Source organism: Alligator mississippiensis, chromosome 8 (assembly GCF_030867095.1).
Source record: "Alligator mississippiensis isolate rAllMis1 chromosome 8, rAllMis1, whole genome shotgun sequence".
In the NCBI taxonomy this organism is placed as follows: Eukaryota; Metazoa; Chordata; order Crocodylia; family Alligatoridae; genus Alligator; species Alligator mississippiensis.
The window spans coordinates 56,161,298-56,187,636 of record NC_081831.1 but is presented as its reverse complement, the minus strand read 5'-3'; the positions used below and the strand labels follow the sequence as shown (position 1 = coordinate 56,187,636).

At 41.2% G+C, this 26,339-nt stretch overlaps 2 protein-coding genes across 6 annotated transcripts in view; one reads left to right on the top strand and one right to left on the bottom strand.

Annotated features, from left to right (window-relative positions):
* The window catches only part of APOOL (apolipoprotein O like), a 43,768-nt gene extending 32,309 nt beyond the window's left edge, over positions 1-11,459 (top strand). For 4 of the 5 annotated variants that reach the window (XM_014607244.3, XM_014607243.3, XM_019487919.2 and 1 more), the window contains exons 8-9: positions 6,808-7,003; positions 8,172-8,338. In XM_014607244.3, the coding sequence (XP_014462730.1) occupies positions 6,808-7,003; positions 8,172-8,269 (294 nt within the window). In that variant the 3' untranslated portion in view covers positions 8,270-8,338. Of the gene's footprint in view, positions 1-6,807; positions 7,004-8,171 lie in introns of all 5 variants that reach the window. The other variant, XM_059732739.1, reaches the window with a different exon arrangement.
* Positions 10,168-23,947, bottom strand: LOC102571079 (spermidine/spermine N1-acetyl transferase like 1). Its single transcript, XM_014607245.3, has 6 exons — positions 23,659-23,947; positions 18,658-18,709; positions 14,903-14,983; positions 12,468-12,569; positions 11,501-11,541; positions 10,168-10,440 (listed from the first exon to the last, which is right to left on the bottom strand). The coding sequence occupies exons 1-6, from the start codon at positions 23,722-23,724 to the stop codon at positions 10,273-10,275; spliced, it is 510 nt and encodes a 169-aa protein (XP_014462731.1). The 5' UTR covers positions 23,725-23,947; the 3' UTR covers positions 10,168-10,272.
* Between the last annotated feature and the right edge of the window lie 2,392 nt (positions 23,948-26,339).

The window sequence follows — 26,339 nt, the reverse complement described above, 5'->3', positions numbered from 1 at the left end:
TAAAGTGCGGTGCTTAAAACTCTAGGTGATGCCTCACCTGTGCTGAGTAGCATGAAAGAATCACTTCCCATTACCCACAAACAACACACCTGTTAATATAACTTTGTATACTATTGACTCTTCTGCAGCAAGAGCACACTGTTGACTTTTGATCAGCTTGAAGTTCCCTGTAACCCCGGGTCCTTTTCTGCATTACTGCACCCTAGCCAGTCTTGCTGCAATTTGTATTTGTGGATTTGATTGTTCTGTCCTAAGTGCAGTACTTAGTACTTCTCCTCACTGACTTTCAGGCAATCGCTTTGAACTGTTTCTCCAGTTTTGCAAGGTTATTTTAAACCCTGACCCTATCCTCTAGTGAGGCTAACCTTTTTAGCAGAAGGACCACAAATTAGCTCCGCACCCTTCCGGAATATCACTTCGATCCCACTCCCCTGCCCAACCTGCTGCTCTGTTTCTGCTCCCTGCCTGATCTCCTGCTATGCTTTCTGCTTCCTGCTCAGTCTCCTGCTGTGCTGCCTGTCCCACACAGAGGTTGCCCATGCCACTTGCGGTATTTGTACCACAGGTTGACCACCACTGCTCTAAAGTGTTTGCTGCCTCCCTCAGCTTGGTGCTAGCTGCAGAATTTCTGACTGTGCATTCAGTCCCATCATCCAAACAGTGCCGTAGCCAGGAAAGACCAGTAAAAAGAAGTTGAAATTGGTAGCCTATGTTTCTACTTAGATTATTTCATTTATTTCATAATGAGATTATCAATTTCAGCTGCCCTTTAGTACTTGTGTAGCTACTTCTGATAGCCTCTTCTTCACAGTTGTAAAGCCCTCATCCAATTCTTTGGGTGATTTATTTTCATTTAGGTAATGGAGTTCAACAAAAGCCTTTGTTTTATCAAGTATTTAATTACTCTCTATCTGCTTCTTTCCTAGACTTAAAAAAGGCACTTTGTGTTTGTGCCCAAGAGTTTATTTAATATGTTAAGAAGGTCTGTCTTTTTCTCCCTGGTCTGTCCTCTCTGAACAAAGTGTACTCATCCATGACAACTTTACAGTGATGTTAACTAGCTGACCAAGTCTCAGTTATCTTAAGTTGGTTACAGTTTTGTGCTTGGATTAAGTCATCTTGCTTATTCCCTGTCTTTCTTGCATTAGTGTATAAACATCTTGAATAACTAGCTAATTGCCCAGCCAATTCACTTCTTACAACTTTAAGATTCCCCTTATTACTAACTATTCTTTGATCTTAATCCAAGTCACCCTGCTTTTTACTTACTGTGCTTTTGTCTCCATTTCCTGTTGAACCTAGTTTAAAATCATCCTCACTATGTTAGTGAGACTATATGCCAAGATACTTTCACCCCACTTCATTAGATGGATACCATCTCTTCCTAGAACACCTTTTCTTGTAATACCACCCCATGATCAAGAAAGTAAAAGCTGTTTGAGAGAGACTATCTGCTCAGCCATGTTATTTTCAAAATGTGACTACACCTGCCTAGACCTTTACCCTTGATTAGAAGGGGTGATGAGAACACAGCTTGAGCTCCTGTCTTCTCTTCATGGCCATGGCTCAGTAGTCATTTCTGATCTGTGCAGGGTCGCACCTGGCTATATCATTAATGCACCCATCTCAGCAACCTTTGCATAACATCTTATATTCAGGGTCCTGGTAGGCACCAGATCTTTTAAGATGATAGGCAGTCAACAGATGAATGCCACTGTGCCCATCTATGCCATATCAGCCACTTCCAAGCAGCTTGGGACCTGGTAACCCAAATTTGGGCCCTTGTGGTTTTTGGTACTTTGATCCGTTAAATGCTTTCCCCTAAGGGAGTCTTCCCTTGCTCACCTTGGTCTTAAAAAGGTAAGGGGGGCTTTTTCATATGGTATGGACCACCCTTAGGTGCACTTCGTACAGATGTTTCTTGGGGCGCCTCCTCCCCTACACCCCATCCATGTGCCAACCTATAAGTGTCTTGCGAAATGGTTTTCACTGCCTGGACTTTTGTCTGGCTGGACCAGCCTGATGACCCTGGTCCTGTTGACTACTTTCTTGAGAGGGAGCTGGTTTGTTATCACTGAACAGCTCCAGGGCTACTGAGGAGTAGCCAGGGTTACTTCGTGACTCCAGTCATTGAACAAAAATGGTGAATGGAAACTTAAGTTCTATTCATAGGCTGTCTCAGTCTTTAGATTACAGTCCGTTCCACTGGGGCTTCATAATCAGATTAGATCATCAGTTAAATTCATTGCAGATCCCGTCATCCACGCAGGCCCTCTAGGAGCTCTCGGTCTCCTCAGCCCTGCAGCGCTCAACTGTCAGAGATAATGTGTGGGAAATGGTGAAAAGAAAAACAAAGGTGAAATTAAAACACAAACAGGGAGGCTGTAGTGCTCCTCCTCACTCATGCATCCCCTTCGGTAGCCAGGCCTTCGGATCCTAGGCCCTTCCTCCTCTAGGGTGTCATCGGTCTTGGGACAGGGGAGATACCCCTCTGTAGAACCAGTGTGGCATGTGCTTGCTTGGTAGTGCTGCCCTGGAGCTTGCAGCTGCTGTGATGCTGCTCTTGCTTCCCCTTTTGCTGTTCTGTGCTGGCTCTTGTTGTCCATCTCCAGCATGGGCATATAACATCATGTCTCTGCACTGCCCCAGCCGCACTGACATCATGATTAAAAACCACACAGACAGTGTCAACCACTGCTCCATGTCTCCAGCTGCTGCACTTGTAGCAGGTAAATTCCCTCTGGTTCCAGCCCTCACCAGGCCACTTATCAGGACCTCTGGCATCCTTCCACCGCCCTTTCATCCCCAGGGCAGGGGTTTTCAGCCCCTAGGTCTTGTTGCACTGCAGCAGCCACCATCCACAGAAGGGAATTGGTAACAACCATCACCCTTTGTTTTCTTCTGGATATCATGGATTTGTTCTTCCCAGCTGTTAGGGTACATGGTTTTCTTCTTTCACCAATGGAGTAAGCTCCTTCTCTGATGCCAGGGGTTTGTACCAGTTCTTCACCTTGATGGTTGGGGATTTAGAACCCTACTTCTGAAGCAGAGGTGACCAGCTGAGAGCTTCTACCTTCGTGAGCATCCAGTTCTTCTTTGTTCCCTTGCTGCCTTCACTGCCTGATATTCTTGAAGGTCTCCTTAGCAGCATCATACCATGCTGACTTATGTAATTTACCTAAATATTCTTTAACTTTAGAAATTCTAAATATTCAATTTGTTCCCCAGTCCATTCTTCACTTGTGTCCTTTTACTGTACAAACTTTAGTTTTAAATATCTGGTCAGAATTAACCTCCTTAACTTGAATAAGTATTTGCAGGATCAGGGCATAAATCCTTAACACCTCTGATGTTGCAAACAGGAATGCCATTTAGTGAGAAATGTGGTACAGGAAACCCTTGTTATTTGCAGGTTCGGCATTCGCAGTTTCAAATATTCACGAATGCCGAACATGAATTTTACACTTCTAGGAGCTCCTCGGGAGCTCTGTGCTTGCTGCCGCCGGGGTCCTGCCGCTGGAGCTGTGCCTGCCCACCCCGTCCCCTTCCACTGGGGGCACTGCATTCACGAACGCAGACTGTGTTCATGAACACAGTGCCTTATTCACGGATTTCACCATTTTCAAGAGATACAAGAACGTATCCCCCACAAATGGTGAGGGTCGCCTGTACCTCTTATCACAGATTACTGTCTGCTGGCAACTTCCATAAAACAGGTGTATTAAGGCCAGTTGTAGAATACCTTAGTTTGAAAAAGATGGAGCTGGGAGGACTTTTCATCCAGCAAATAAAAAAACTTTTTCCATTGGTTCAAATATTTCCACATTTTGGTGAATTTGGCTTACTGAGGTTTAGAAAGCAGCATTGTGTTGAATTTTGATATACAGTTTAAAAAATCTTCTGAGACTGTCTGTATTTCTGAATAACAGTAATAATTAGAGCTGACCAAAACTGGGAATTTCCAGGAGAAAGTTTGATATTTAAATTTTCCTTTCATCATGAAGCAGAAGAAAAAGTTAAAATAATAGAATTTTTTCTCACAATATTCTCTCCCTCCTCCAAAAAAATTCAGAAATGGCAAACATTTCATTTTGCCTTTTTTCATAGGATTAAAACATTTTGATATACGTGTGATTTGTCAACTGGCATGTAAGATTTCAAATGAATTCAGGATTAAATTGCCCTCCCCATAATACAGCATTTTCTACCTCGAGTGGTTCCTGCCTCTATTTTCTTTCTTTTCTCAACTTTTTATTTACATTGACATGATAGAATGCCCCTCTGAAATGAATGGTGTATCATAGGAGATATAGTCCAGCATAGGAGATGTAGCCCAGTCCCTAGGAGGGAATATGGATTTTAAGATACCCAAAATACAACTTCCATAATACTATGAAGTACCATAATTTTTAACATTGAATTAGTTTGAAATGAAAAATTCCAGGTCAGTTCAACAAACTGAACTAGAACCAACCTGAAACAAAATACTTCATTTATTTCAGTAACACATAATTTTTAAAAAGCTTTGGCAAAATCTTAATTTTCTGATGCAAACAAAAAAAAGTTTTGTATAACCTGCTTTTGTGCTCAAAATAATGTAAATGGAAAATTCCTGACTGGCTGTAATAAAAGCAAGGCTTCTTATTCTAGCCCTACAAAATGTATTACAGATTTTCCTTTTCATTACTCATCAGTTGTATTAATAATGAGGCTTATGAGCAGAACATACTGTGAAGAATGCATTTCATTAGAATGTACACTGGCCTAGACGACTTCCTGAGGTCCCTTCCAGTCCTACTTTTCTGTGATTTTAGGATTGTCAAACAATTTGGGAAATGATGACTGATGTGGTAACAAGAATTACAATCATGAACACCGCGTGCCCCCGGAGCCTGGGGGGGCATGGCGAGCTCCCTCAGGTGGCAAGCGGCAAGCTCCCACAGGCAGCTGTGGTGCTGTTAGAGGGTGTGGGTGGATGGTGAGCGGCCAGCGGTGAGTAGGGACCGCCCGCAGACACCGCCAGCAGTATTGGGAGTGGGGAGAGGGGGTGGTGAGCGGCAGCAGCATCAGCAGCATTTTTTGCGGGGGGTGCACTGCCAAGCTCAGGGGATGCACGTGCACCCATGTGCACCCCCTGTGCATCGTGAATTATTACAATATCAACTTTTTTTTTTTAATTATAGTATTTTCTAACTAAATTAAACTGTAGGGGTACCAATAGCCAATTATTAACCAGCCATATCGGCCGATACCGATCCAATAACTGATACTTAGTATATTTAGCACCATTTCTAAGTGTGAGGATGCTGATACAGGAGACACGGTGGCACTTTATCGGTGGCACTGTACCCTGGGGCACAGACCGCTGGGTACTGGGGGTTGAGTCATGCCGAGCCAGGCCGGATAGCTCAATTCAGCTCTGCCTGCCCCTTGCTCCCCACCCCAACCATGTCTGCATCATTTGGCAACTCTTACAGCGCTAGCCCAGGCACCAGCCCACAGTCCTCACCACATTGCGCTAAAACCCGGGACACCGGGGCAGCTGCACCACTCTAGTCCAGCCCAGGCCACCAGTGAGAGGATGGAGGTGTATCTGGAGTCACCCCGGTTCATTAGAGGGTGCCCCAGCCAGAAGGCATAAGTATTGGAGAACATTATCAGCTACAATGGCCAAAAATAGCTGATAGCCAATAGTGTAAATTTCCCTTTTATTGGTGCCAATCTGCTAAGCAACTGATATATCAGGGCATCTCTACTAAACTGCCATTTATCATTAATCAAGATTAATCTGTAGGCATATATTCTTCTGGTAAGATAGGAACTAATTATTCAAATTTTGCCTCTTCCAATAATTAAAACTTCCAGTTACCCTAACTTTGTTCAGCACCTCAATTTCCATCTGTAAAATGGAAATAACAGCCTGTACCCTTCTTACTAAAAGCATTTTCAGAGTCCTGGGTTAAAAACAGAAGATAAAACCTAAATATGGGCTGCTTGCAGATGTTAAACGAACAAAACAAAATGGCACTTTATTTTAAACTCAGCGCAGCATATGCCCAGAAGAGACAGCATGTTAATTGGACCGGGCTCTCCCAGCATCTGTATAAATCAGACATTTTCTCATAGATAATTGACTCGGCTTTAGATAGAAGTGCCAAAAAGCCCCACTGAATTGCCCGATCTATATAGACAGCGCGGAGCTGGGTTGAAGTTGTGTTCATGCCTCTTCCGATGAAGCACAATTTGTTTATTTGTTGTTTGTTTATTTTGTAACGTCTGCAGACAGCCATTATTATTTACTAACTACCAAATAAGCTTATGTTTTCACATATGAATTTGAAGTTCTTAACTATTTTGGAAGGTAGGGCACTTTCGTGTCTTATCAACTAACTTATTTAGAGGTGTGAGTTTTCACAGGTCAAGTAGCTTATGCCTTTCTGAACAAATTAGTCTATAAGGTGCCACGCTTCCCTGCCTTCTGCTTAAATTCAAACCAACATAGCTAACTGCCTCTCAGACCTATTTATAGAAACGATTTTTTTGAATTCCTGTTGTGGTGCTGATTGCTGAATAGATAACACTTCACATTGTTAGGGAATATCTCATAATAAGTGTACTAAGACACTCTTAAGAAATTTCTTCTGCATATTTCTGTGTATCCAGTTCAAAACACTGTATAAAAAGAATACATCCGTGGAAATAATTTATTAAACGATAAATGAAAGAAGGCTCTTCTACATAAAATGAATATAATATATAAGTATATGCATTCACAAATATGTTTTGTTCTTTATGTTCATTATTTAGCTTAGTTCGCATCTTCAGGTGCTGGAACCACTTGTAGAAGGAGGTAGTAAAAGTGCAGAGGGTCATAAAACAACCCCCGAATCTCAGGTGACAGTAAAACTACCTCCTATAACAGAATTTGCTGCCATGAAGACTCAGAGCCCCCAAAATGCAACATCTGTGTCAGCAGAAATAAAAATTCCAAATGCGGTCTCAGGTATGAAGTTCAAATAACCACCAATCTCAGTAAATTGTGATTTATTATTTTAATTACTCTTTTATTTATTTTATTTTATGTTATGCTTAGCCATTAATAAGTATGCAAAACATTTTATTTTATATTCACTATGACTTTACTGTAGTGCTGTTCATGAATCTTAAAATATCAATAAGAAATTCATTGCGTTGCATGCTAACAGTGGTATTCTTGGCATACGCTCATTTCTCCATATAATGATGTCGCAGCAAAATTCACATCCTTCTGTAGGCAGTAATCCTTATACAGTAATCAAGAAAAGTAATGATGGCCTTAGCTAATAAACCTGAGCTTTTCCCTATCACTTGATAACTTGAATTTTTGTTTGAAAGTGTTATAGCAGAGGTAGGCAACCCCTGGCACAGGTGCCAGAACATAGCATACAAAGACATTTTGCTTGGCACGTGAGGCTCAAGTGGTCAGCAGGGAAGGGACCAGGACTGTGCTGTCACAACAAGGATCAGGCCCTTTGTGGCGCCCCCTGCCCCTGGCACACCAATGTCTTACAAGTCAAAGTTGCAGGGTTTTTCAGCACTCTGCCCAAAAATACTGCCGAACCCTGTGTTATAGCAAGATCAAATAAATGGGGAGTCAGTTATCATTATTTTTAGCTAAGATATTTCATTGTGTATCCTCTTATCCTTTATTCTAGCCTTTACCTCTTCCTTTTTGTAAAATAAAGGGGTTATTTGGGTTTTTATGTTTCTTTCCCTTGATATTTTTAGTTTTAATTTTCCTCCTTAAACACATCCCACCTCTTCCTCTTTTTACTTTATTTTTTAATTTTTTTGTGGAGCCTTTTGATCACTTTTTACAATTCTTTTAAATTCTTTTCAGTCTATACATCTTTCCTTTCATGTTACGTATCTATATGTGTAAAACTTATATTTTCCTATTTGTTCCTTATCTTCCCATACAAGTAGTTTCATGTGCCTAATGGAGCCAGCTGATTTACATCATTCTAAATAAGTTAGGCTAAATAAAGTACTCATTCTTACCTGATTCTAAGCACTTGAAAAACTTGCTTGTTCTATTCCTACCAATGTAACTCTGAAGAAGTTACATCTGTAGAACACTAGCCATATGTATAAAAATCATCACAGCTTTCTATTTTAATATCTTTTAACAGATGTAGTGAAGACAACAAAATTTAAACCTGACCCAAGGCTTATGGATCATGGGCAGTCCAAACCAGAAGATGTGGATATGTATAGTACTAGAAGCTAAGGTGGCTATTTGCAGGTCTATGGAAACTCCTAAAGATGTCAAATTAAAATGGAAGGATTAATGATTGTATGATTGATACTGTGTGTAGTATAATTTAATCAGGTATTTTCTAAAATCTCAATGTGTACAGTTTTGTCCTTGTCTGTGGCATATTTTGTTTCTTACCACCTATAAGAAGTTAACAAAGAATTCAGTATTATGTTAATTATTTTGAATTATGATTAGCTTCTTGACACAGAGAATTAGTTTTTTCTCAATATATGCTTGCAGTAGAGTGTATCAGGACTGTTAGTGCCAAGTTCTTAATAAGCATAAATCACCCTTTCAGGGAATATTTCAAAATGTAAATATATTTCCATTTTCCCTCCAGCCAGTTGTTTAAAGATGGCAAGAAATCTTCTTTCATCTTTTGTTTTTCTCACCTTGTTTCCATTTCTGCAGTGTTATGGTAGCACTTGCCCACAGTGTTGGAATAATTAGTGCAGCTGAAATACTAATACAAAAGTATCTGTACTGCTTCTAGTTATAGGAGGCAGCCCATGTGGAACAGAGCATGTTTGAGGGTGGTGCTGCTGCCCTGGCATGGTAAGTTTCCGGTATAAACCTGCCTTAAAAAGATGTTGGGCAGAGTGGGTGAATCCTGAGTCCTGGTCAACTTCTTAAGTAAGAGCATGGGTAATTTTGCATCTATTCCCCCAGGTGAGTGAGTAGATACAAAGATAATGGAATAACAGTCAGCTTATCAGAAAATGGATACAACCATGGGGTTACCCAGCACCATTGAGAAGGGAGATCCTTTGCAAGAGATACGGAGGAAGCTGATGGGGAAACAAGAGGGACAAAACAGAGGTTGATCCACGTTGTTTCCCAAGAAATGTTGCAGATCTCCCTGGAATCCATCGAGTACCTCCCCACATTTATTACCCTTCAACTTCTGAACTGAGGAAGGTTTTTCTAGTCAACACCCAACCTGACCTCCACACACTGAAAAAGTAGTCTGCTACTGCCCAAGGCAGGGAAAGACACAAAGGAGAGAGTGTACCCCAACATAATATTTAACTTTGCTGTTTCTTAAGCACATTGTTCCCAAGAGAAAAGTGATGTGTTATAATACAAAAAGGATTTCTAGTAGTCAAATAGTATCCAAGAGATTCATTGGACTATCCTCTAGGTAATTGCTTCAGAATCCTCTAAGATATCTCATGAAATGATGAGAGAAAAAAAATCAATGTATGGCTCATGAGGTTGTATGTCAGCCTATACCTTGTTAGTAGATCACTGAATAAGGAACTTCCACAAGAATTTTTTACTTTTTTCCGGGGATGGGATGTCATGATGTTGTTTTCCCAGAAGATGTTTCTGGGTGGGTGGACGTCTGTAATGAGGTATATATACCCTACCCAGCAACAACTGAATGAGGGGCCTAATTAAGTTGCCCGTTGTGGCCAAGCTGCCAGTTTGAAACAGCAGTGATAAAGACTACAGCTCAGTCAGAAAGGGGCAACAGAGAATCTGCAGGCTGCCATAGATAGGCTTCAGAAATTTGAGTTGAGAGAGGTGGTTGAAGGAGCAATCTAATATTATCACAGCATGAAAAATGATAGGTAAAGTAAGAGCTATTTTGGTAATATGCATGTTTACTCTAAATATAAATAGGCATGCAGGACAGTCCACACAGTACAGTAACATTTTTGTAATGTATCTGTTTGGTGCAGATAGAGAGGTGGAACAAAATAAAAGATGAGCCAGTCTCAATAGTGTCTATTTTTCTAGGAGAAATCATGACAGAAACTTTTAGTGGTACCTAACAATAATGGCAAGGAATGCTGCTTATGATGTAGAGAAGATACTTAAACTTGATTAATCCTTTTTAAATGCACAACACAAGTTAGAATTACTGGGTATAAACGGAAGATGTTGTATTTTGCTAAAAGGAAAGTTGGTCAGATCAAATTAATCTGATTTTGCACACATTTTGGAATGGTGAGTGTGAGTCTTCATTGTTATTCAGTTGCCATTCTGAGAAGAGTCTCTTTGTCAAATTTGAAAAGATGCCAGCCCTCTTCAGTAGAAAGATCTGAAGCTCCACGTCTCACATAGTACTCGATAGACGGCTTGTTCCAGATGACTACAAGGAAATGCATGCGGCTACAGTTGGTCTCAATTGCTATCTGTTAAAAGTAAATATTCTGTATTACTTGCAAGGCACTATTTTGGAACTCATTTTTCATATTAGTTGGGATACTGTTCTGCATATAGAGAAAATGGTCTGTGTAGGAAGAGTCATTGGTACCATGTGAGGAACTATTGTACACACAGTAGATGCTGAAGCAGTTCATTTTTTCTAACAAATGAGTCCATCTTCTCACATAGATCAGTAAACACTCAAGAAAACAGCAACACTTTGAGACTTAATTGTCCTTGATGACACCTTATCTTTTATTGCCATCATTGTATTCATGGGACCAATGAGTCAATAGGGTGCTGGATTAAACAACTCTTAGTTACTGAAAAGAAAAGGGCAGTATGAAAACCTAGTCTTTGGGTCCAATTCTGGAGAATTGTGTGAAACAAGTAAACAGGTTTGGAAGAACTAGATACTCCTTCATGAGGAGTGGCATCTTCAGTACAAACTCTGGTGCTGATTCACAGCTGCTAGTATCGCATAATGGCTGAGAGTTGCTCTGCTGTTTTGTATAGGAGTTTAGATCAAGCATGTGTCCTGGCCAACATATTATATTTACCTAAATCCAAGGTGACTTCAACATTTAAGATGATTTCCACCCCCTCCCCCCATTAGATTCTATACGTGGAAAATGTATAAATGTGTTGTTATTTTCTATGTATAGAATTTAATTACTGTCATCTTAAATTTGTCCCTTCTACCATTACCCTGCTGTCTGTGTCCCGCCCCACCATTAAATGCTTGTGCCCCTAGCACCTGCTGCACGCTGCTACTTGCCACCCCTGCTGCCACTTGCCCTCAGTTGCTGCTCCAGCTCTGGCCCCCACCCAGCCAGATGGTAGCAGTGGCAGCTCTGGCACTGGGACCCTAGGAAAAACACAACTTTATAAAATCTACATTCTCCATGTTTGTCATGTTAGTCCTTAATGTGGATTCTGTAAAATGAATGCACAGATAAAAATCTTACATTCTACCATAATAAAATGAGGAAAATGACTGTTTAAATTGTGTGGAATTTGTAAGTCTTTGTCGTAAATAATACATGCCTGGCTTAATCTCCTTAAGATTTCAGATCCGATGCCCAAACCTGTTAAATAATGCAAGAATTAAAGTATCAGTATAGCAAAAGTTGCACTGCAGGATGTAATTTTAAGAATGTGTAGTGGAACATTTTAAATACATTGAACGTATTTAATAGAAGTCTCATAGTAATTTAACTTTAATTTCTATTAGAAAAATCAAGAAAAATATTCTATTACATAACTTTGTTCTATATTAGTAAAGTTAATATAGCACTTCACTGAAGTCTATTTTAGAGAGAATATACTTTAATGTTTATGTGAGTTGTTTTGAACTATTCTGTGTGTGCAGCTAAGCTTGTATAAGAAAGTGATCTTAAGTTAGAATGATATAATGATCTCTTTAAAACACTACATAGAGTATATTTTTATTTAAGATTAATTATTTCCATTATCTGCAATTCTGGATTTTGGTTTAAGTTTTTTCTACAAATATTGGAATATGATATTGTGTTGTCCTAACACACTTTAAAATAAAAGAGTAAGAAAGAAAAAAATAAAAACTTCATATGATATCTATCATGTCCTATTACAGGTCAAGTTCTGGATCTTTTAATTAATTACATTTAAAAGCTAACTTTTTAACATTTTTTATCAGAAGTTAAATCACATTGACTTCATTGAAAAATAATTTTAAGTTCACATATAAACTAACAAACCTCCTGTGACTTACATTCTGAGAAAAGCTTTGAAAATAATGGGCAGCCTGTGTTAGTAATTTGTAGTCAAGTATATTCTGTTTTGAAAGAGACTGTTTTTAATGTTTGGAAAGAGATTCATCTCTTCTTTCCATACTAAACTTTCAGGATTTTTTTCCAGAATTGTGTAGCTCAAAGTATTAGAGAGAGAGAGCTAAAAGTTGCTAAACAGTAAAAAATTTAATTGGTTAATTATTTAATATTAAGAGGAAAATTACAATTATTTTGATTTTTACCTCTATATGTCTCCATAATATAGAAGTCTTCCAGGTAAAGTAACTTGCCAATCCAAGGGTCATATGTAAAATAATACATAGCATAGCCTACAGCGTAACTACCTGCAGGGGAGGCGGAAAGGAAAAAAAATGAAGTGTGGGATAACTAGTTCGTTTATGTAAAAGCTAATATCATTTATGGCTCTTCTAATAGATTCCCTTTAGCTTTCTAAATTAGGGCTGTCCAATCAGCAGCCTACAAGGAATTAACATGTGGCCTCTGCACTGCCCCCCCACATGACACCTGTTGCTGCCGGAGCTGGGGTCCCAAGTTTCCCTGTCCCTCCTCTGGCTTCTAGTTCCTGCACTCCTGGGGGTGGGGCAGTGGAACGATGCTGCTCGTTGCCCACAATGTGCATGCACATTCAAAAGGGAGTTGTACATATGCAATCCCTCTCCCAGAAATTGGACAGCCCTGATAAACTCAGGTCGCTCTCATTGAAGATTGGAGTCTACTGAATTATAAAATGCAACAAACATAGATTTTGCAGTAATAAGTACTACATAAAAAGATAGCATTAAAAAATATTCCTTCTGAATTGCAGGTATTTTTCAAAATTACTCATATATTTTGACAAAGAACTTTTAACATCTGGAGAGTCTAAACTTTCTGCAATTCAGGAGAGCCTAAGATGCAATGGCCATAAGCTACTGAAGAGAAGGTTTAGATTGAACATTAAAAAAAAAGTTATTCATGGTCAGGGTTGCCAGGATCTGGAATGGGCTTCCAAGGGAGGTGGTGCTCGCCCCATCCTTGGGGGTCTTCAAGAGGAGACTGGACAGGCACCTGGCTGGATTCACAGGACCCCAGGTTTGGTGACCCTTTTCTTGCCTGCCAGGGGCAGGGGTCGGACTAGATGGCCCACTGAGGTCCCTTCCCACCTTAGAATCTATGAATCTATTAAGTGCAAAGTTACAATGTAGAAACAACCATTTTGCAAAGGTACTTTTATTATTTGTATTGCATGGTACCTGTGAGCTCTAGTTGTGGACCAGGACTGGATTGTGCTAGCTGCTATATAAATGCACAATCCCTGCCCCCAACAGCTTAAGCTACAGGCCTGTTTATACCTCACCTCTCAGTAGTGTTATGTAGCACAGCAGTGGGGCTAGTTAAGTGTGGCTACACTGCTTCCAGCTCAGGAAGCAGTGCATGCAGAGCAGTACGGCATGTGTGTTTGCTACAGCCTGGCACAGAAAGTTTTTGTGTATGCATGTCCTACGTATCAATTTGTTTTATCTTGTCTGATACAGACATCATGTAGAGTTGAAGGAGAAAGTATGGATGGGCAGTTGTCTCAGCATGCTAGCAACGTCATCATTATCGAGTGTTGCGTTGGCAGTACAGCAAAGGAGAGTTTTAAGAAAAGTTGTAAAGGAAGACAATGAGATAGGTGAATGGCACCATAGAAGACGGCCTGAAGGTGTTTATTTGAAAAGGTACTGGGGGTTGCTAATATGGGCTGACTGGAGGCAGGAATCAACTTTTTGATACTGAATGAGACAGGATAAATAGGATGGAGATGGGGCATGATGCAATTTAGAAGTAAGGACAAGTAGCTTGTATGTGACTTGGTAGAAAAAGAAGATATAAGGAATCAACATTTTCAATGAGAGATGATTGCATAGGGAAACAAAGGTTCTTGAAAATGAAGACAATAAGTTTGTGACACAGAAGAGGAAGCCATTAGAGGGATATGAAGAGAAAGGGAAATGGTCAAAATGACAGACTTAGGGGCTCTTTCAAATATTTTTGTCACACTTTTATCATCTGTTTTAGCAGCACAAAAAGTCTGTGCGCCCCACATTCATTAAAAAATATGGCCAATCCAGACTAAAAATTGTAGATGTACAGGTGAAAAAATTACTGTTTAAAACAGAAACTTTTGTTTTGGGGAGGCTTTCTGCAACAAATTTAAAATGCAGACAGGTATTCCTGTCCATCAGTATTCAGTAGTCCTCACTCTCCCCACTTCCATGAGGAAAGGAAGGAGGGAGGACTGGCTTGGTCTGCCCCTCCGCCCTTTACATGGCTGGCTGGCAGTCAGCTGGAGTCTGAAGAACACCACTACCCTTTAAATGTTTGCACAGCAACAGCAGATGGGAAACCTGTCTGCTGACTGACAGACTCCCTTGAAAGTGGGGGGAGGGATGCTAAGGATCAGCCCCCTATTGTCCCCTGGATGGAAAGTGTGCCTTTATTTGCAATTGTGTTGTTCTCCAGCCAAGGGAGCAGGCACATATGACCACCTGTAGCACTTTTTACATTTTTTTTCTAGCGCTACAAGCTATTAAAAAAGAGGAGTGATATTTTCTGAGTTAGACTGCAATGTTAGCATATATGTCATTGTTTCTACAATTGTTGAAGATAATCATTACATGAATGTTTAGCTTACTTCCTGCTTGCCCCTCCTTTGGCACCTCTGCTATTAGACAGTAATACAAAGGATGTTCTCTGAAGCCATCTTCAAGCAAATCTAAAATTAAAATGAAAGCCGTTGAGCTCATGGCTATCTTCCAGCACAAAAATTAGTACATGAGATCATTTGTGTTGCCATATATTGGAGGAGATTACCTAGACTATAACTTTTTAGAAACACCACCATCTCTCTTTCTCATAGGAGTACATGTCTTGTTCAAAAAGTGGTAGCCTGGAGTAAAGAAGGGAAAGGAAATGGGTTTCTCCTTTCATTAAGGTCAGAAAAAACTATGTTGAATTAGAGGAAGACATGGCATTTGTCTTCATTATATATATTTTAAAGGTAGCATTCAACAGGTACATGGGTACAGCATGGAACCAGATAAGAAAAATTCTGCCGATTACAAGAACAAAAGTATGTGAAAAGAATAGCAATACTTTTCTCTTGCACATCACCTTTAAATAGGGATCATGTGTCTTTTCCCTAAGCTGTTACATTATTTTTCTCTGTTCTCAGAGGAAGAAACAAATCATATGACTTCAAAACTAGTGAAACTACAAGTTAACAAAACATAAAGGACAGAGCTTGGAATATCCATATATTCTTGTGTACCATATGCCCTGAAATAAAACATGCACTCTGTTGTTGAAAGGAGGAATGTAGGAGAAAAGATTTTTCCAGTCATGGCCAACTGTGTGACATGGAGTAAGTCTTACTGAAAACGTGGAGTATCCAGGAGGTGTGGCATTCCAGGAAACAGTCTAGGCAAGACAGCAGGAACTTCCTGCAAGAAGGCTAAGCCCCAGATTCATGCAAGAGCAGTGGCAATATTTACTATAACTATATATAAATTCTTGTAAATAATGAAGTGTTGTTTCCACACCATAAGCCTCATCAAGATACTACAGACTGCATGTAGCCACTCACTTGCCTGAGCCAACTCAATTACTGTTTTAGCTTGTGGGCGACTAGTGCCACTGTAGTCAGGGGGGCACGCTCCCACCTCCCGGCCAGTGCTCACGGGGGGCACCAGCGCTTTCACCTGCTCCCCCTGCCCAAGGCCTAAGTGGCAAGCATGGCTTGTCAATGGGTGCACTGGTGCTCTCAGGTGGTGTACGTGCATGCCCTACGCGTCACCACTTGTTTTAGGCACAAGCTACAATGCTCAGCCAATAGCTACAGCAAATTCCTAAGCAGCTAAAAGAGGGTTAACACTAGTATCTGGCCCTTCTACCTCCTTGGCCACAGAGAAGCAGCAGACACCCTGATAGACATTGGGAGCACAAGGTATCCATGCTTGTACTCCTCCCTGCTTCAGTTCATAAAATCACAGAAAATTAGGGTTGGAATGGACCTCAGGAGGTCATCTAGTCGAACCCTTTGCTCAAAGCAGGCCTGTTCCCAACTAGATCATCCCAGCCAAGGCTTTGTGTAACTGGATCTTACCTTTCTGGGTAACGTGTTCCAGTGCTTTACTACCTCCTAGTAAGAAAGTTCTTCCTAATATCTAACCTAAACTTCCCTTGCTGCAACTTGAGACCATTGCTCCTTGTTCTGTCATCTGCCACCACAGAACAGTCTAGCTCCAACCTTTTTGGAACCACCCCTGAGGTAGTTGAAGGCTGCTATTAAATCCCCCTTCAGTCTTCTCTTCTCCAGACTAAATAAGTCCAGTTCCCTCAGCCTCTCCTCATAAGTCTTGTGCCCCAGCCCCCGAACCATTTTTGTTGTACTCTGTTGGACTTTCTCTGTTTTGTCCAAATTCTTTCTGTAGCAGGGGGGCCAAAACTGGACACAGTACTCTAGATGTGGCTTCGCCAGTGCCAAAAAAAGGGAAAGAATCACTTCCCTTGATTTGCTGGCAACAGTCCTACTAATGCAGCCCAGTATGCCATTAGCCTTCTTTGCAACAAGGGCACACTGTTGGCTCATTCTCAGTTTACTGGCCACTGTAACCCCAAGCTTTTTTGCTACAGATGTGCTGCTTAGCCAGTCAGTCCTCAGTCTGTACCAGTGTAGCCCATCAGGTGTATCCCTTGAGTGCATCCCATCTGGCCTCATAAACTTGTACATGTATTCCAGTGAACAAAAATCAGCTTTCCAACTGAAGATACGCAGCCCAATTTTGGAGGGTTGATTTTTGTGGGAAAGGGTGTCTGTGATATGCTAATAAATAATATAAATGTGAGTTTTTCAAAATTATCCAATGGAATGTCAAATATTTTACCAATGGACTGTCAAACCCGCCCCAGGCCAGATCTGGACTGGAGGACTCCTTGTGGGTCAGATCTAATCCAAGTCCTGGGGTAGCAGTGGTGGACCCAGCCTTGAGCCTGGAATAATGTCTGTGGCAGATTCAACCCAAGGTATAGGACAGCAGCGGGGATGGCAGCAGGAGTCAATCAGGCAAGCTTGCCATGGACCATGGTAACAGGCCAAGTGGCCTCAGAGCAAATGGGCTGTGTTAGGCACAGCCCTCACTCATCCTCCTGCCACTCTAAATTCTGTGCTAAGTCATGCCCCCAACTTCTCTAGCCTGCTGGTAGCTGCCAGACGTGGCCCGTGGACTATTCATAGATTCATAGATGTTAGGGTCAGAAGGGACCTCAATAGATCATCGAGTCCGACCCCCTGCATAGGCAGGAAAGAGTGCTGGGTCTAGATGACCCAGCTAGATGCCTATCTAACCTCCTCTTGAAGACCCCCAGGGTAGGGGAGAGCACCACCTCCCTTGGGAGCCCATTCCAGACTTTGGCCACTCTGAACTGTGAAGAAGTTCTTCCTAATGTCTAGTCTAAATCTGCTGTCTGCTAGCTTATGGCCATTATTCCTTGTAACCCCCAGGGGCGCCTTGGTGAATAAAGCCTCACCAATTCCCTTCTGTGCCCCCATGATGAACTTACAAGCAAACACAAGGTCGCCTCTCAACCTTCTCTTGCGGAGGCTGAAGAGGTCCAGGTGCCCTAGTCTCTCCTCATAGGGCTTGGCCTGCAAGCCCTTAACCATACAAGTGGCCCTTCTCTGAACCCTCTCCAGGTTATCCGCATCCCTCTTGAAGTGGGGCACCCAAAATTGCATGCAGTATTCCAACTGCAGTCTGACCAGCGCCCAATAGAGGGGAATTATCACATTCTTGGTGCTGTTCGTCATGCATCTGCTGATGCACGATAAAGTGCCATTGGCTTTTCTAATGGCTTCGTCACACTGCCGACTTATGTTCATCTCTGAGTCCACTAGGACTCCAAGATCCCTTTCCGCTTCCGTGCCACCAAGCAGGTCATTTCCTAGGCAGTAGGCATGCTGGACATTTTTCCTCCCTAGGTGCAGCACTTTGCATTTCTCCTTGTTGAATTGCATTCTGTTGTTTTCCACCCATATGTCCAACCTGTCCTGGTCTGCTTGTGGTTGTTCCCTGCCCTCTGGTGTGTCCACTTCTCCCCACAGTTTTGTGTCATCTGCAAACTTGGACAGAGTACACTTCACTCCCTCGTCCAAGTCGCTGATGAAGACATTGAAGAGTATCGGTCCAAGGACCGAGCCCTGCAGGACCCCACTGCCCACACCCTTCCAGGTCCTATGTTTGACACCCCCACTTTACCACATTATCTACAAAAGCAATATTCACCATAAACTGTTGTAAATATTACAGCAGGTACCTATTTTATACAATACATGGGTTTGCATTAATGTTTTTATTTAAACTCTGAAAAATTAAGGTTTTTAAATTTTACCTGTTTCTGTTAGTGTTACTGCATTTGGCATATTTTCATAAGCAGCTAGTTCCTGTCAAATGAAGAAATCCAAGTATGAGACTTAACCAATAATTGATGAATTTTCAGAGCACTATGGAAAGGATAGTACTCATTGTAAGATCAGGATTTTATTGGACACTTCATGATTTTTTTCAGGGAATAGACCCTGTCAAGTGAGTAGAGGGAAATTTCATCTATTGTTTAGTTTACTATGGGAATTGCAAAAAACACATTCTAGTATTTATAAATTGAGTACTGTGTGACAAAAATAGTTCTGCTAATCAATTTCATTTTCATAACCTTTTATAGAAAATCTTGAAGGAACATTAAACTTGAAATCTAGTAAATTTTGAAAACAGAAGTAATTATACAGACAATACCTTGCTGTTGTACGAAAGATAAAAGCACACAGACAAACTAACTTTATACACAGGGAAGAAAAATACTGATTATATACAATCTGAAAATAGAGAAAATATTTTTTTCACTGCTTAGTTTTGTAGTAACTTAAGTGTCACTTATAAGTTATATTACAAGTGTGAATTTTCAGTCTAATTGCCAAACTCCTCCAATTACTATAAGAGCTTTCTGGGTTTGAGGTTTTTGTTTGTTTGTTTTTGTTTAACTAGGAACAACATTCCTAAATCCAATGTGAAAGTATTTCTGAAATTAAAACAGTTTACTGTTAATTCAAAATTACTGCTATTAAGTTAGCTCAATATCTTCCAGAAATATTAGCTAAAATTAAGCTGTTGACAGATGTCAATGTTTTAACTGTCTTTGTATAACTTCATCAGGTGTGGCATGCACATTTGGTACCAAAGGCTATATTATGTCCTCAGATCTTAAACAGTTAATTAAACCTTAATGGTGTGGTAGAAGTACCCTGGGATAATGGGTTGGCAAAGAGAAATAGTTTATTGCCTCTATAGACTGCTAGGTGGAATTCTGCATTTGGGGATTTTTTTCATCCTCTATAGAAAATAATGTGTTAATATTGCTCTTTAAAAGCCAGATAAACTAGGTGAGTGATATGAGGACTTGTAGAGCTACCTAGGATGTGCTGGGACAAGAGACGGAAAGAAAGGGACATGCTTTTATAGTAAGAGAAAGAGTTGTGTTTATACCTTAGGACTAGCCAAGGTCAGAAGTTGCTGACCTGGAGAGAGAAAGAGAAACCATGGTTCAGAGGACAAGTCTGAGCTGCCTGAGAATGATCCTGGACTGCTTTGTAGCACTACAACAGTCTTGCATACCCCTGACAGTGCTACAAAAATGGCAGAAGTGCTGACAGAAATGTTGCTGAAGGAAACAGCAATTTGAATAGAGCTACATTTTGTAGTGCTACTGCAATAGGGAATGTAATGCTCCTGATACGTTAAGAAAAGAAAGGCTGTAAGATAAGGCTCAGGCAGGAATCCAGGGGAAACACCTGATTGGAAAGGGGCAGAGCTTAAAGAGTATATAAACTCAGGGCCTGAGTTGAGGTAAACAGTCTGGCCCTGGAGACTGTGAAACAAAGAGCTCCTGAGCAGGAGGACTGCAGAGAAGCTCCTGATTTACACCTAGGATACCCTTGTGCAAGGCAAGAGCCTATCCACTCCTTCCTTATGAGGGAAGGGGAGTAGGTGGCATATTGTGGGTATTGTGGGCTAATCTATGATGGGGAAACTAGGGGCAGAATTGAGGACACTAAACCTATTACCATTTCCTATATGTGGGCAAGACCCAGTGCTGCAGTGCCATTTCTGAGTCCTTGCTCTTCAGGACTTCCTGTGAATTGATCCAAGAATCCTGCTAAATCCATAACCTTTTCTCTGTGCAGATATATTTAGAGAGGGCCTAGAAGAAGCATGGGCAATTTATTTGGGCTGAAGGATCACTTAACAAGATTTGGTGAGCTGATGAGGGCTGCACACATATGCATGCTCTGCAGCCCTAGCCCCAGCCCCCCTAACCTTGGCCCCCTCGCCCAGAATTAGCACCTGCTGGCTGCATCCACTGCTGGGAGGACAGGAGATGGAGCCTGGCTGTGGGCCTCTGCGCTGCCCTGCCCCACCATCAGGGCTCCTAGTGTGTGTGCGAACCCCCCCCCCCCGCCAACACACACACACACCCTGTGGCTCCCAAGTGCCTGGGGGGGGGGGAGCACAATTAGTGGGCAGGCCCGGCGGTGGACCAAAAGCCCCATATCCACTCCTATACTTTTGTGCTGTGGCTTAGTGTCCCGCATGGCAAAAAACTGCCCCACCTTCAGGGGCCAATCTCGGGGGGGGGTATATGCCCCCCCATTCCCTTCATACCAGTCACCTGTGCCATCATAGGGTGAGAGGAGACAACATAGAAACCCATGGTCAGGCTCCATTCCCCCGTGGCACCTAGGAGATGGCATCTGGCCCTGCAGGCCTGGTGCTGAGCGTGTAGGCAGGGCTGTTTCCACTCGGCATTCCCTGCAGCACCAGTAGAGGCCAGAGCCACCACCCACCCGCAGTCCAGATAAAATCAATTGGCAAGCCAGCTCCGGCCCACAAGCCGTATTTTGCCCACCCCGATCTAGAACCCATCTGTATGGTATATAAGGAATACAAAGACTCTATGCATTCACCCACATGGAAACCTAACGTGAGACTTGACAGTACAATGAGCCTTGACAGGCCATTCTGAAGGGATGAACTCCTGCCCCAGAAGCACTAGTTAAAAATAATAATTAACTGGTCTCATTAAACAATTTTGCACTCCAGAAGGTTTATCTAGTTTCACATATTAACACCAATATGATGTGGTTGGTATGCTCATTTACTACCGTTATTTACCATTCACTGGGTGTGTCTACATGAGACAGTTACTGTGGAGTAGACTAATTAGCTCCACAGTAGATTTCTCACGTTTACATGTGCTGCCCTATTAACCCACAAAAAACGAATTAACTCTGCAGTAGGGTAGTACTTGTAAATACAAGTACCATAGTGCTGCATATTTTTTAAACTCCACAGCACTGCACTTATAGATACTGATGCGGCTGGTTGGGGCACAAGGGTGCTTCAGTGCAGGGGCTGCTTGCCAGCTAGCGCTGCAATGGAACACCCCCATGCCCTAGCCAGCCCCTCCGCAGCACATTGAGCCGGGTCAGAGCAGCCCTGGGCTGGCAAGCTGACCCCTGGACCCCTTGCCAGCTGGGGCTGCTCAGACCCAGTTCAACATGCTGCAGTCCCAGGAACACATTCAAACAGCACACTGGGGAGCAATAAACTCCGGGGTACAATAAGTGCTGGAGTTTATTGCTTCACCTTAATAGCATATGTAGATGTGCCCCCTGATGGGCAATCTATTTGCTTGCTTTTTTTTCCCTCAAACTATCTTCTACCATTTTTTTTCAACCTAAGCAAATAATAGAAAAGTAAAACAGAGCTTTTGATTAAGTATGGCAAGTCGCTCTGTCTTGATAATACCATGACATCAACAGCATTGCCTGAGCACCATGTTTTTGTATGACTGTAATAGTGCACGTTACAAATGCTATTATAATATATTAATTACCTCTATTTTTCATAGTTATATTTAGCAACATATTTCTCTTGTTTTTGTCATAGACAGTTTTAATCATCAGGATTACAAGCCAATCAGTCTTGTCTGATGGAAGAACAACAGTAGTTCAACACAATCTGTTATTCAGTAATATATAACTTCACATTTTTGGTAATAATAATTAGTTTAAAATGCAAATGTCATTGATTATCAGTCCTACTATATTTTCATCTATCTACTCTTCTAAGTCCCAAGGAAACTAAGTGGCCAAACTAAACAGTTTCTCTTTTGTAATACAAAGATATTTAGAAATATGCTATCTCCAAACAATACTATTTTTTTCCAGCAGCCAGTTACACAAACAGTGCTCTCAGATTCAGCACTTTGTAAGCAGTATCTCTTAGCTTCCTAACAGAACTCTCACAAAAAGCATAACTGAGCTAACTCCAACTATGTTTAAGAACAAATATGAACATTGGCGCTTTAAAGAGTAGCTATTGCAATTGTTTTGTTTTCATACTATGTCAACTGTCCATAGAGCAACAGAAGTCACAAGTAGAAATAGACCCATTAGTTCATCTACAGTAATCTTCCCCCTACCAGTAAAAATTGTTTCCTGTGATGCATCATCTCAGGTTTTATCTCTTGGGTTTTATGCTCTTAAAATTCACAAGTGTGGCTTTTGCTACCAGCCTTGGGGAGACTGTTACAAGCTTTTAGTGAATCTCAGAAAAAATTCCTGACAGTCAATATGTTCCCTTTCTAAATTGATTCTTAGTAGTACAATATTGTATTCAAACAGCACCAAAATTCTGTTAGATCCTTTGAAGACATGATCCCTATTTCAAAGAGTTTACAAAGATCTAGTGTGCTAATCAGGACACTGTTAGGAAATAGAATCCAACAAGAAACAAGCTCAGTCAGTGCACAAAGTTCAGCACAAACCTATGTATCATGGTAGCTGTATGACTTGTTTTCCTTCCCTGCCCCAGGTCCTGTCTAGTTCATTGGGCACCTATTTTTTCAGGAGGATTATAGCCTTTTTGAAAGAAATAAAAGTAGCTGAAGGAAGAAAAGAAGAAAGTATGAAATATCAGGACAGGGAAGAAGCAGCATGCAAAAAGAATGGGGGACAAGAGAGAGAAGGACATTAGTGGGCAGGTAGTTTTGTTATTTGGGTACACTGAAAGGGAGAAATAACTGGCAGAACAGAAAGTAAGTTTTTTGCCTACTCCTCTGACATGCTGTTTAATTATGACCGGTAAGGTAATTCTAATTAATTTGTTTCATACCACCAGCACACTAAAAGCAGTAAATTCAAAAGATGCTCACTCTGGCATATGGGTAGGAGAGAAAATACTAGTATGTTTTAAAAAGTAAACATGGAAGGAAAGCGGACATATCTGACCTAGGATAAAGCAAAGATACCTGCACACCCCACTGTCCCTTTCTTACTTTGATAAGACGCAGGATTTCAGGACAGTCTTGGGGCCTGGCTGCACGGATTCTGAAATGGCTCATGGCACCAACACTAATTTCAGGCCTAGGGGAAGCAGGAGGCAGCAGAGGACTGGTTACTTCTCAGGAGGAAGCTTAAGGAGGAAGCTGGGATGCTACTTGAGATCTTGCTCTTCATTCACCATTTCAAAGGATGGACAAAAGGTAAAATGTTTATTCCTTCCCCTCTTCCTCCTCCTCCACTCCCTGCCTCTTCCTGGGTTACATGCTGCCCTGTTTATACCCTGAGTCTTACAACCTTTTCAACTAGCAGCCCTTGAGCAGGTGGAGAGTCACAATGGAATCCAGCATCACAATCCTGACCTTTCCCCTGTCTCAAGGTAATGGCACAGTGTCATACTAGACTGAATTAATTCACTAAGAACAGGATAGAAAAAGGCAGAGGCCAGTCTGTGGAGTGTTAAATTTGAGCAGTTGCCTGTCTTAGCACTAGCTATGGGTTTTCTCAGGTTTTTTTTTTTTTATTATTTTTTGGGGGGGTGCCTAGAGCTGATGGCCATCATCTCTCATCTCTTCTTTGATTTCTTTGGGTAGCAGGTGGACTCTTTCACAAAGATGAGTGAATTGAGAAACATATTAAGCTGAAGGTGAGAGCACTGAGAGTGCTGGGTGTCAGGAAGATTCAAAGTGAGTCAAGGACATTCATAGCAGGGTACAACTGGCCAAGAAGTAGGGGAGGAAATCAGCAATAAGCATAATCCACTGTTTTTCCCCAACCATAGACTGATTAAATACCACTCCGTGTTTAAGTTTTATGTTTTTGCTTTCTTTCCATTTCATGCCAATATGTATTTATCCTTCTGCTTCTAGCTTTTTAGCTTCTATTCCCTCAGTTTCTAAAGTATATGCACCTCAAACATTTTTAACTTAATATAAGATGTTTCTCTAAAAATATTTTCAGCATACCAAAGGGTTTTTTTTTGTTGTCTTGGTTATTTTCAGTACCATTCCCCACAGGCTACAGTATCATCAAGCCCAGATACTAATACTTTGTAATAGTTGCTAAGATTTTCCTTCTTAATTCAACAAATGTAGAGAACATGTAATAAGAAAAGCTCAGTCAAGAGCAGCCTTCTGCAAGTAGCCTCCATGTGTCAAATTCAAGTGGCGAAAACACCCAGGAGAGTTCTGTGGTACTTGATCATCAGCTCTTCAGCTCCCTCCCACTGTGATCCATCAGGGCACAGGCATGATAGCTTATGGAAGACCTTTTTACTTGGCTGGGCCATCAGCAGGCAGTTTCAGATAATTGTCTAGCAAGTTTTTTTCTATTTTATATTATTTTAATATTTTAATTGTAAGCCACCCCAAGTTGCTGCTTGAGATCTGGTAAAGAAATAAACTTGGCCTTCCTGATTTGCTCCCTAAGCATGCATGCAATATTGTTATACACTTCACTAGAAATAAGTTGAAGTTTCCACTTTTTTGTTAGGTTTTTTTTTCTTTTTTAGTTTCAAATCATTGGAGCTATGCTGGTGTCTTCCTGCACTTCCTATCCTTTTTTTGCATCAGAATACCTTGCTCTTCACTCTTAATATTACTTCCTTAAGGTACAGCCAGTTCTCCTGGACTTCTTTTCCTGTCAGCTTTGCCTTCCATGAGATCCTGCCTACCATTTTCCTGAGTTTGCAAAAGTCTACTCTGCTAAATTACAGTCTATTCTGCTTTCCTTTCTTTTCCTTAGGATCTTGAACTCTATCATTTCATGGTCACAGTCACCCAACTTGCCTTCCACCTTCATATTCTTGACCAATTCTTTCCTGTTTTTGAGATTCCCCCATAGTTGGCTCCTCCAACATCTGTACCAAAAAGTTCTCTCTGACATGTCACAAACTTGTTGGGCTGCCTGTATACTGCTGTGTGGTCTAGCCAATAAATGTCATAGTAACTGAAGTCCTATGATTTGAATGCTTCTGTTAATTGTTTGAAAATAGTAAACAGGCTGGTAAACACAGCAGCATACAGGCAGATAGTCACTATGACATCACTTGTGCTGTTCTCTGGTCTTCTCTTGTCCCCAAGGCTTTCAACAGACCTACCTCCTACTTCACACTGCACCTCAAAACAAATGTACACCTCTCTTTAAAGAGTAATAGCAGTTCACTTTTCCCACTGTCTCTCCTTCCCAAACAACTTGCACACTTGCATGACAGTATTCCAGTCATGAGAACTATCCCACCAAGTCTCAGTTATCCCAATTACATCATATTTCCCTGATTATACTAGGACTTCCAACTGTTTCTACTTATTCCCTATGCCTCTCACTTTAGTATACAAACATTGTAGATAACTAAGCAAATGCCCAGATTTCTAAATCCATTGTTAAGGCTCCCCATATTGCCTCTTCTTAATTTGCTATTATCTAGGTTATCTGGCTCTTTTATCAACAGGCCTTTGTCTCTGTCCACCGTTGAACCTAATTATCTCTATGGACACAAGGGAAATTATAATTGAAAAGCAGATTTTTTTTTTCTATAGTCATAGAATCATAGAGAAGTAGGGCCAGGAGAGACTTCCACTGGTCATCTAGTCCAACCCCTTGCTTGAAGCAGGGTCATCCTTATCTAAACCATCCTATACAAATCCCTAATCTAAACTCTTCCTAAAACTACAGTTAA